Source organism: Polypterus senegalus, chromosome 7, assembly GCF_016835505.1.
Source record: "Polypterus senegalus isolate Bchr_013 chromosome 7, ASM1683550v1, whole genome shotgun sequence".
In the NCBI taxonomy this organism is placed as follows: domain Eukaryota; kingdom Metazoa; phylum Chordata; class Cladistia; order Polypteriformes; family Polypteridae; genus Polypterus; species Polypterus senegalus.
In genome coordinates, this window is record NC_053160.1 from 154,283,857 (window position 1) to 154,296,462 (window position 12,606).

General features: G+C 37.0%; 1 protein-coding gene across 1 annotated transcript in view; it reads left to right on the forward strand.

Moving 5' to 3' along the window:
- man2a1 (mannosidase, alpha, class 2A, member 1) overlaps window positions 1-12,606 on the forward strand; it is a 446,136-nt gene that overhangs the window by 11,874 nt on the left and 421,656 nt on the right. Inside the window, exon 2 of the mRNA XM_039757985.1 lies at window positions 3,539-3,832. Within this exon, the coding sequence (XP_039613919.1) occupies window positions 3,539-3,832 (294 nt within the window). The remainder of the gene's footprint in view (window positions 1-3,538; window positions 3,833-12,606) is intronic.

A 12,606-nucleotide genomic window follows, 5' to 3' on the forward strand; every position in this document is an offset into this window, starting at 1 on the left:
CAAGATGATGTTGTAGGTCTTTGGTGCTGGTCTGTGGGTTGACTCTGACTGTTCTCACCATTCGTCACTTCTGTCTATCTGAAATCTTTCTTGGTCTACCACTTTGAGCCTTAACTTGAACTGAGCCTGTGGTCTTCCATTTCCTCAATATGTTCCTAACTGTGGAAACAGACAGCTTAAATCTCTGGGACAGCTTTCTGTATCCTTCCCCTAAACCATGATGGTGAACAATCTTTGTCTTCAGGTCATTTGAAAGTTGTTTTGTGACCTCCATGTTGCTACTCTTCAGAGAAAATTAAAGGAGGAGGGAAACTTACAATTGACCCCCTTAAATTCTCTTTCTCATTATAGGATTCACCTGTGTATGTAGGTCAGAGGTCACTGAGCTTACCAAGCCAATTTGAGTTCCAATAATTAGTTCTAAAAGTTTTGGAATCAATAAAATGACAACGGTGCCCAAATTTATGCACCTGTCTGATTTTGTTTGAACAATTATTGCACACTTTTCACTTCTCAAATATCACTGTGTGTGTCTCCTATATGTATTTAACTGACATACAGTTAACTGTATTTAACTGTAATGTATTTAACTGACATTTTTTATCGTAACAACCAACGATTTATACAGGAACATAATGACTATTAACAAGGTTGCCCAAACTTTTGCATCCCACTGTAGCTATAATAAACTTTACTCTACAGCTTATAAGCTGTTAACACATCTCACATATGGGTATACTGTTATGAAACTTAATAGTCTTACTTTTGAAAGACCTAAGCTGATTCACAGGTAGAAGAAAAATTAATAGATAATGAACAAAGTTTAACATTTCTGATAAATGGACAGTCTTAAACATCTGTCAAAAAGAGGAGAATAAATGTCTAAAGTAGTGCTTTTGAGGCATCATTGGATTTAAGAATTGGTGAAGAGCATTCTCCATCTGTTTCTTTTTCTAGACTTGAGGAAAATGTCAAAATGGTTTCAGTAGCAGACAGCAAAGTCATTTGCTTTCTTTGATACTCTAAATTTACAATGATGTGAAAAAGTGCCCTTTCTTTCAGTTCTGTGATTTTATAAATATGGCATACAATCCAATCATCTAGTCCTGAAAAAATCCAACAATTAGATAAATTGTATTTTAGATCTCTTCATTTTTATGAAAAGTTTGGAGTAGGTACTTATTTTGAAAGCAGAACAGGATCTGAATGTATGTGTTGTAAATGTTAGGTATATATTTTTTTGTAAATTAGATGTTCTAAAGAAATGTAACATGTAAATTTGTGGTATTTAATAATTCATATGGCACATATATATTGATATTTAGAATTTGATTTTGTTTGTATTAATTTAAGAAGTAAATGTCAGCGTTACACTTTACAGCCCAATCACATTCAAAATCCCACCCAGTCCTGCAAAGTCGTCTTAGTATAGGTTCGTCCATTTCAAGCAAGCAAATTGCTAGAGCATTTTTTCTTTGTTTTCAAGTGAAACAATAATCCAGAGTGTGAAAAGCTGTGTCCATCTACAAAGGAAAAAAATAAAGTTGAAAGTTTATTTCAACGCTGAACAAGACATAAGGTAAGAGACCCAGTGTTTCGGCTGTATAACCTTCATCAGGTGTGTCACCGAAATGTTGTGTCTCTTCTTTCATGTTGAACCTGGATATAACAACCTTTTAACATTCATTCCTTATCAGAAGGATATAACATCTGTAAACCAAAGTAATGCAATTACAAACACACCGGTGAAATACTGCACAACACATTTTGTTGACATAAAACTAACCTTTTAAAAAAAATAATCCACCAAATGCGTAAATGTTTTTAAAAGTGTAATGGTTTGCTATGAATGTTGTAGTCATAATGTTTACCCAACCATGTCGTAGGCTTTAACCTTTGTATTGATTCAAAGAGCAGAATTGATCAGTTGTTATATATTGGAAGTATCTTTCCATAACTTCTAATACATTGTTTTTTCTATTTTTAAAATTGTTTATATTTTTTCCATATGTTTCAAAACTTGGTCTGAGAATTATTGAGTTACCGTGAAAATTGTCTGACCAGGATATAAACCCCCTATGTATTCCTGTTTGATGCCCGTTTGTAGTTTTGTTTTTAGATAGACAGTTTAATTAGCTGTAATTGGTCAATTCCCACCATATTGCCCAATTTTATCAATAATTGAGGAGCTGTAGCTGTTACTGACAGGTCATTGGTTGATTGAACTGTACATATATGTGAAACTGATGTTTCACGCTTCAAATGAATATTGAGGTTCATTTCACTATCCTCAGGTTGGAAAGAAAAATAGTAATAATATCTTAGTCTTTTCAGAATTGCAAATTGTAATTTATTTTTATAATAAGTATGTGATTATTTTTTCAATATAAATTTTGGGAAGTCATTAATGCACAATCCTAATTTGTTTGCTTCCAAATTTCTCTTTTTAGCTTTTTGTTATTAGTCAATTTTTTATAAGAAGTATTTATAATCCAAATTTTATCTTCTTAGTTTTTAGAAAAATGATTCAATATATTAATTATAAAAGTAGTTGTATTGAAATTTTTTTTTTTCTTGTAACATGCTGTAAGATGCCCTGCGGTGGGCTGCACCCTATGTTGGCTGGGATTGGCTCCAGCAGCCCCCCGTGACCCAGTGTTAGGATATAGCGGGTTGGATAATGGATGGATAGATGTTATAAGAGTATGTATTTTATATAGCATAAAGGGTAACAGGGAACCAGAATTTATATGATAAAATACACAAGAGTTTTGAGTCTGACCTTGAAGCTTTTTTTTTAGGTTACTAATTTTGCTAGTGACCAAAGATTAGCTCAACATCCAGCCGTCCATTATCCATCCATCCATCCATCCATTATCCAACCCACTATATCCGAAACTAAAACCTCAGCAATTTATTCATGGCGTGCAACCTTCTGAAATGAAGCATCACCACATCCAATATTCCAAACAGAAACTCAAGCTTGCGAGTCCAGACAATGACAAAATTAATCATGAATACCCAGACCCCATGCAACATTTGAATCAGTCCAAGCATTGTGATTCTCCAGTACCAAAGAAGTTTAATGTCCAAGCTAGTACTGGAAACAACAACAATAAGAAGATTTTTTATTTCGGTGAAACAGGGAATAATGGTGAGGAATTCTGCCAACTGTCCCCCTTCTGCTTAGTTATATCTTAGCTGAGCATGCTTAGGTTGCAAATGCTAAACATGCAAGATCAGAGTCTGTGGCTTTTTGAACATTATAACATGTATATTGGTGTTAGCATGGATTATGTTGAATAATAAAACATGTTTTTATTTTATAGGTGTGTCTCTTAACAGGTCAGGCCTTTTCATTCTTAAGGGTGTACAGGTTAATGATTAATCATGTATTAACCTGTCAAGTTTGCTATTAAGGCAAATTTTGATAATTTGTTAATTTTTTTGTGTTATGTATTTTAATATGCAATGTGTTTTTTCATTGAAATCAGTTAATCAATTTGAGATAACATAGTGTGTAATTATATACGTTAAGTTAAATATACCTTTTTTTTTTCCATTCCAGGGACAGTTATCCATTCTTCAAGATAAAATAGATCATTTAGAGCGGCTGTTAGCTGAAAATAATGAAATAATTTCAAACATCAGAGACTCTGTCATTAATCTCAGTGAATCTGTAAAGGATGGAAAAGGGAACCCAGAACTGCTGAACCTCAGTAAAGGATCATTCCCAGAGCTCCTTGCCTCACCACCAGTAGTCATTCCAGTTGAGGCAGAAGACTGCCAGTTTGCATCCAAACCATATTTAAAACCCCCTGATGGAGTACAGGTAATTATGAGATCTCTTTGCATTATAGACCTACAGTTTCATTCCTTGAATGTGCTTACTTGAGGAGTTTGATATCATTAGTGTTTTATGACTTGACAATGTACGTTAATATCTTACATTGTGGAAAAAGAGAATTCTGGCCTAAAATTTTTACGCAATATATAGAGCCTTTAACCCTTAAATTATTTTCAAAGATGTGTTGCCACTGCAGAACAATGTCTTACCAGAAGACGTTAGCAATTCTTATGTACATTTTGCAAGAAGTAAATATATTCTGTATGGTCTTCATAATTTTTAATGTGGTTATTACTGCTTAACGTTGCTGGATATATTACAAAAAAAAAACAAAAAAAAACTGAAGAGCACTCATTGTTTAGTTATATCAATGCATCAATGATGGTTTTTATTTGGATTTGGGTTTTGTTAAACTGCAGATTATTTTAAAGCAATAAGGTTGCACATCTGGGATATTTTATGTAATTTTGCTTGTTTTGAGAACTATTGTGTTAGCCCTTTGGGGGCTCAGGAAGTGTGTGATGGTCCGGGTTGGTTCCGTGCTTCCTTGTTGCTACCTGGAGCCTCATCAACCCAGTCATGAACCGACATGAGCCAGGCCCAAGAGGACACATAAATGTAGCAAGGGGTAGGTGCAAATAAATGTCAAGCAAAACTTTTATTAAAACCAATCCAAACACAGTGTTCAAAAATGCAGTTCATCAAATCATTAAATAAATCCAGTAAAATCAAAGTAATTGTCGAGGTTAAAATATTGCAAATTGCATATTTGCATATTGAATGTGCCAAGAAAATACTCCGTGGACGTTTTACGTAATTTCGGTGAACAGGACTCGGACTTGTCGGACTCCAAGTTTTTTGCAAGTGATCTGGAGATGGATATCAGAGGTACCAGCATCATCTGATCAGTCCCCAGCTGATCGTGGCCCTGAACACTTTTGTGTAGCTGATGTGCCTACAGAAGCATTTGCCTGGGAGGACCACCACTTAGGATGACAAGAAGTACAAACCATATTACGTCACACTGCAACCACCACCACCACCCACCTGCTATGCGAAGACAGCCAGGCAGCTGGCCCACTGTGCATTCCTGATGACCATTGAGGTGCCCCCATGCAGCCACTGCTGCCAGAGATGCCAAACATGCGCCAAAAGCAGCATCACGACATAGCAACAGACATTTTATGTTGACTGATGTGTGAAACCATTGCTTTGTGAGCTTTTTTTGAAAAAAATATTCAGCCCTTAAAGAGTTAATATACAATAAATAAATCCATGAAAATGAGGTTAAAATAACAGCAGGAAGCAGTCCTTTAAAAAGTCATGAGCCCTGGTGCATCTTTCTAAAATCTGATGTACCCCTGGCTTACCCCGTTTAGATCCCACAGCCAAAAGAGGCTTCCTTCTGACAGGTGGAGTTAAACCTTAATACTTGGCTCAGGTTCCCATTGCTAGTCTATCGGCTTCCATGGGGCTCATTGCCGAGCTACACACGTGCCTCCCACCGCCAGTTCTTTGCCGTCTTTGGGAGACACCATCTAATGGGCTACTCCTACTCCCCAACATTGCTCAATTGGAATGCTCCTTCAGCCCCAGCCTCGCCTCACTGCGGCTTGCTGCTGCCCTCCTGCCTCCATTCCCTTGGACACTGGCATCCTGATCCTGTCATCTCTATCCTTCTTTCTTTGAACCTCTATTCTCTCCAACTTTCTCTTTCTGTTTCTCTGTTCTTATTTCTCTGCTCTTCCTCTCTGCCATGCAGGCTTCTCTTATATTGGCTTGGTTGGGCAGATGTGACCCTCCGCCAACTCTGAGGTATGAATAAGGCACCTGACTAATGCACTTGAATTTGAATATGAAGGGTGTGATAAGCCAAGCATGGTTGTCAAACCTGGAGTGGTGCCATTTTATGCACACCCACACTGTCCTGAGCCTGCATCCACTTGGGCCATAATTATTTAAAAACCTGCACTGCGCCACGGTCTACTTAACACAAATGTCTGCAAACTGTGCTGGACAGATTTATTGTGACCAAATAATGATCTAAGCTGTAAGGCAGCCATGCTAACCACTGCCTCATTATGCCTCCCCAGTATAAAATTATACTCATCCACAATACTCCAAATATATTATCTCTGTACATCTTCACTATGACTAACATTCACAGAGCCAGTGATGCAAAGCATCAACAGGCTATCCCTGTTATTACCTGATCTGTGGTACATAGAGAGGAGCATAACATGCTTAATCCAGCACTGAAGACACAATATGCAATGAAACTATACAGAACAACAAAACATTTTCATAATATTCTTCTTATAGTCCGCTAATTTACCCCTCAAACGAAGTCCCTATAGGATTTTTTTTTTTATAAATGCAGGGTGCAAATCCTGCTGGAGTACCTGTGAAGGAGTGAGATCATACATGCATGTATACTCCATAAATTATTTGTGTACAAGCACAAACAGATTAGGCAGTGCTGTAAACTGTGAAATGGAGTATATTTACAGTATCCATGCATGAAAGTTATTTGCATTTGCAATATAAATCAGGAAGATTGTGCAGATTGGGTAGGGAAATCCCCATCCAACATGGCTGCTACAGCTTTGTGATGTGTCGAGAATATTGTCATTCAGTGAGTATGTTGTGAGTGACGTTCAAGGTATTCTGGACATCAGTTATACTCTGTTTCAGTTAGGTGACACTTATACACTTCTTTAAGTATGAGACCAATTGTCCACAATTATCTACTGTTTTATTATTTATAATATAATTTGAAGAATTAAATATGAGGTGGAATGTTGCTGCCTTATAGCTCCTCAAATATTGGTTTGATTTCTGTCCCTTCCTTTGCCTTTGTGGTTAATTTATTTATTTTTACTCTGGCCACATGTCTCCTCTCCGTGTACTCCATTTTTTTCTGTAGCACAAAAATATGCATGTTAAACTGACTGGTAAATTCAAATTATGATGTAGTGGGTCAGTGTGGATGTTACTGTGATGGATGACTCTATACCTCTATGAGCCTGTTCTTGAGCCTTCTCTGGACAGGTTTAGAAAATAGGTAGCTTATCAACATCCATCCATTATCCAACCCGCTATATCCTAACTACAGGATCACGGGGGTCTGCTGGAGCCAATTCCAGCCAACACTGGGCACAAGGCAGGAAACAAACACCGGGCAGGGCGGCAGCCCACTGCAGGCTTATCAACATGTCTAATTCTATTTGAAAGAAAATCAAATCTAAAAATCGACTGGACAGGTAGTGTCCAGTCTATGAAGTAGGTCGCAGTTTGCGACTCTTCCTAATCTCCTTGATCTAGCTGCTTGGGCAAGCCTTGATGTTATCAGATTTTATAGATTAGTATTTAACAGTAACATACCCTGTAAGATTGTATACAAGCCCACCTTTTACTGATATAAGGTATGTTTTGTAATTCAGTTGATCTAAGTGTAATGTTGCTGTTTTTCTTGTGGGGTCTACATGCAGGACATGTTTTAGACCAACACAGGCAACAGTATAAAAAGCATTTTATGACATTCACAACAGGGGATTCATGCGTTCATAGTGTGTGAATCCCCATGTGATTGATTGATTGATTAATTAGGCTTGCCATTCTCTCGCCTAAACTAAGAGTGAAGCTCGTTTCTTCCAAAGCTATAACACTTTTATCATAAAAATTACACAAAATGCTAAGTAAAACTGGCTGTGATTTTATGCTATGACTGGAAAAATGCAGTATCTGATCTGCACTAGTACCACAACAAAAAATAGAAGGGAAAAGCAATAAAATGGAGATGTGCATGTAACTTTGAAAATGAGTGTTTTTTGTCCTGAGAAAACATGAATAAGTTAAGTTATCATTTAGCTACAGTCCACAATATAAAAAGATTCAGTATATACATTTTTTTTTAAATGTTCAGTCTTGTAACAGCAGTCCCATGTGATATTTGGTATAGACATTTGTTCTGTAATGGATACAAAGAGTGCTCCTTACAATAATGTGCTGAATGTTCTTTATTAATTGAGTGCACTGCTATGGAAATAAAGCTTTCAAAGGATACACTTAAAATATGCTAGTAGCGTTCTGTGCAGCAGCCAATTGATGAGCTTTAGCTTTATGAAGTCCTGGTTATGAATAAAACAAAGTATTTAATCAGGGATCCGAGTCACTCAGCCCATTCCAACTTTTTGCAGATAAAATGGGAGAGGTAGGTTATGGCCTTTTGTGATAAAGATTTCAAAATAAAATGAATGGAAATTATTGTATTCTCACCACTATTGCAACATTTCCAAGCACACCTTTCATCATGATCATCATTTTATAACCACATTTTTTTTTGAAAAACTACATGCCAATGAATTTAGCAGGTGTTTTTGCATAATGTTCTTTTTTCGTTTACAATTCTCATACAGAATGTCATCATATTTTGCCATACTGTATACAAAATGTCTTTGAAAGGCTGATAAACTTTACACTGGGTTTGGCTGAAGACTCTCTGACCTGAGAGAATCCTTCAAGTCTTTCTGTGAAATGTATTCTTCTTCTGTGTAAACAGTATAGTAGAAAGGGTATGAAGATGACACAAAACATGTTCTCAAGGCCTGTTGTAATATCTGTGTTGAGAATCAAGCAAGAGATGAAGAGTGTAAGCTTCGCTGTTTCTTTTTGGAAGATTATTAATGATGCACTTTCAAAACTGTCAAATAATATGATTTTGTGTAATTTGTTTCTGTTGTCCAGTGTTAATGAGTGTGGTTATGTGCAGGGGTCTAGATTTATTTCCAGCCTCCTGCTTAATGCTGATAAGAGAAGCTCAGTCTCCCTGTATCGGATTAAAATGATAAAAAAATGAGTGGATAGAAAAAGCACAAGCACTATATCAGAAACCATGCTGACATTTATTTTTACATGTAAACTGACAGACCAATAACTGTATTGTAGGTTTAGCTTTTAAAATGTTTTAAATTAATCTTAAATATTTTTTTTCTTTTTTAAAATCATAAACCATATAGATTACCAAAGATGGTGATCCATTAAGGGCACTTACTTTAAATTAAGGTCACACTGTTTTTAATGCTGCTGCAGTGTAGCTTAAGGAGGCTCAGTTTAATTCCAGGTTATTTCTCTGTTTGTAAGGAGTTGGTGTTTTTTTCAGGTACTTGGACACACTTGGGGATTTAGGAATAAAGTCAATTAGGTTAATTGGCTCCTGTAAATTGGCCCAGTGTGCTTGTTTGTGTGGTTGTGCCTTATGATGAATGGACACCTTGTGCAGAGCTGTTTCCTGCCTTATATTCTTTGCTGTTGCAGTCAACTCCAGCTCTCATCCAGTACAGCCATATTATGCTCAGACTCCAGCTGGTCCTGAGTAGGATTAAGCTTGTTCAAACATGGATGGAAGAATAAATGGACATTTAAATTAATTTTGTTGCAAATTGATTTTACTTATATTGATTTGTATAATAGTGTAAATTTCTGGCACATGGTAATTGCATATTGTTTAATGTTATATTTTTCATTAAGTTTTACCTTTTCTTTCCATATAGTTAAAAAGGCATTCTGTTGACATCTACTAAAGGCCATGTTACATTGCACATGTTTTGCAGTTATTTTCAGTCAGAGACTTATTTTATATAATCTTGAGAACTGGGTGTAGCTGTGGCCCACTTCTGTGATTCCAGTTGCGTAGTCTGACATACCCAACAACTCACTACAACTAGTCTACAACTCATCCTGTAGGGGGTGCAGGATATGTGTTCATGAGAGATAACAACCAAAGGGCACCCACCTGGAAGCACCATGAATATAACGCAGTATACTAGGTGTGAAAATAATCAGCCTAAACTCATGAAAAAGGTTTTGGGCAGCCACCCATATATTATTCCTGGCTGCAAAAAGGTATTGAAGACAGCACCGAAGTGCACTGGTTGAGTTCCAAACTGAAGTGATCTGTGAAAAGATGGTAGTTTTAAAAGCCAAAACCGGAAGTGATGTCATCTATGCCCCAAACCGGAAGTGCCATTGTTCTTGGTGCTGGGACCGGAAGTGATGTCATTCTTGGTGGCAGGACTGGAAGTGACATTGTTCTTGGTGCCGGAACCGGAAGTGACGTTGTTCTAGGCATAGACATGTATAGATAAACGCAGCATTCACTGTGTTGCCCAGTCAACACGATACGTCAGTACGTCCGCCATATTGCGAGTGGTAAAGGTGCCATTTAAACTATACAGGTAGATGTGGAAAATGGGTTTTCTGATGAAAAAGCAATAACGTTTAAAACAGTATCATTTACATACAACAGGTTTTGGCAAATCGTTTAAATGCAATTATTTATATCCATTTATACACTAACAATGGCAATTATTAAATAATAATAATTATTATTAATAATATTATTATTATTATTATTAAATAATTCCTCCCATATAAGTAACATTTCTCGGACTGCCTTCTTCCATCTCTGAAACATTTCTAGACTTTGTCTTGTTCTTGCGCAACACAGTACTGAAGTATTGGTTAATGCCCTAGTTACCTCACGTATAGATTACTGTAATGCTATCTATCTGGCATCCCAAAAAAACCTATCCATGGCTTACAACTTATTCGAAATTCTGCTGCTAGGATAATAACCTGTTCTAAATCCACTGAACATATTACACCTATTGTCTCTCAGCTTCACTGGCTCTCTGTTAACTACAGAATACAATACAAAATACTGCTCTGAACCTTTAAAGCTCCCCTTACCTCACTGATCTCCTACAGACTTACACTCCTCTCGCTCACTCAGGTCCTCATCTGCAGCTCTACTTTCTGTACCACACATCAGACTCAGTGCTCTGGGAGCTCGAGCGTCCTCTCGTAGTGGGCCTCAACTCTGGAATTCTCTTCCCTCTCATATACGTCAGCTCGATTCAGTAACAGTTGAAAAATGCCCTCAAAACATCTTTTCAAACTGGCATACCAATTGTGAATTTTGCACTGTTACTTCCAGTTATCTTTGTTTGTTTGCTAATTATTGCTTTTTGATTTATCATTCTCTTGTTTTAATTTTACTAATGTTGTTTAATTTTATTGTAAGGTGACCTTGAGTGCCAAGAAAGGCGCCTATTAAATAAAATGTATTATTATTATTTATTATTAATTATTGAGATGAAAACTTGACCAATGTCTGAAAGTCAAAATAGTAAGACTGGGACTGGCAGTCTGGTCTTTCTTTTATCAGTAAAATGATACACTCAATGACAAAAATAGCTAATTTTATTGTATACAAATTGGCTTACTAATTTCTTAAAACATTTCACTCATTCCTCTCTTAGTCGCTGTCTCTGTGGTTAATTAAATATATACAGGACAGGATGTAAAATCCATGAAACAGAACTGTCTTACATAGCTTTTTCCGTGTGTTGCCACTCTGTAATTTGAGAGTATTCAGTCTGGCAATATGGTGCAGCCTTAGTTTGTGGAAGACAAGCACAACTAAAGAAATGAGCATAAAAAGATGGTTGTCAATTTCATACTGTGAAAAAACGCATCATCTGAACCAATCTCAGCCCGAACAAACTCATTGATCAAAGATACACTGACAGCTTGCCCTAATGTCGACTGTCGGATAAAACATGCTCAGTTACTTTGACAACCTTGACTGTACCCTCAGAAGGAATCCTCAAACCTCCTTTGTTTTTTAATGTGAGCAAGTGGTAGCTTTGATCATATGATGCCGGTACAGCTTCTGTTACCAAACTAGCATGGCACACATCACAGGACAGCTTTCTCAAAATGCTGTCTAAGGGCTACTTCCCACTGCTTCCTGAGGTGGATTTCTTTGGAAAACCTTCAAAGTTTGAGAAATGTTAACAGATAACAACAATCTACATAGTTAGTGACTAAATACATTTAGCCAAAATGTTGTTTGGAGGCTCACTTGAGCACATAAATGCATAGGTTTGCTATCTTAGCCTGGCGTAGCTAAAGTTAAGATTATAAAACGGGATTTTCTAATGGCTAAATATAACCAAAAGAATTGTTCAGCCTTACCTATGAAATGTAATTCCCCGGCATCTGGTTTGGAGCGTACAGCGGTTTGTACAATCCTAAGCTGCACATGCGTAAGGCATCTTTATCCATTACTTCACTCCACAGCAGTTCCACTCGCCATATGGCGGCGATGTTGACGTACCATGCTGCTGGTCATGCGGCGTCTAGTAATTCTGTGTCCATGGTTCTAGGTGCTGTTACCGGATGTGACTCTGTTCTAGCCACCGTGCCCAGAAGTGACATCAGTCTTGGTACCGGAAATTAAAGTGACATCATTGATATTGAATTAGAATTGGGTTTTCCCGAATTTGGCCTGCAGAGACATCAGAAGTAGGTTTAGTGCACCCTACCACCCCCTGCTCTGGCGGGTAATTATCTTCAGTTGGTCCACTCAGCTGTGACAGAGGAATAAAGAATGTCAGTGTTTTGGACCAAGAGAGGCCCGTCTGTCTGATGTTTCGTGTTTTACGTATCAAGACAGAAAAGACGGAAAAAGAAAAAAAAAAAAACTTACAAAATATTTCATATGCATGGTGTAACATTCAGGTGTGTTTGATGACTAGGTTAACTGTTTACAGTTGGAGCATTTTGCATTTTGTATTTACTTCATTCAAGTGTTGGTTATTATATTTTTGAATATTTCTGTAACAATGAATTGTATTAAAAATACAATTTGGTTCCTCAATAGCTTTGATACACAGTAGATTGTTAGGAAAAGG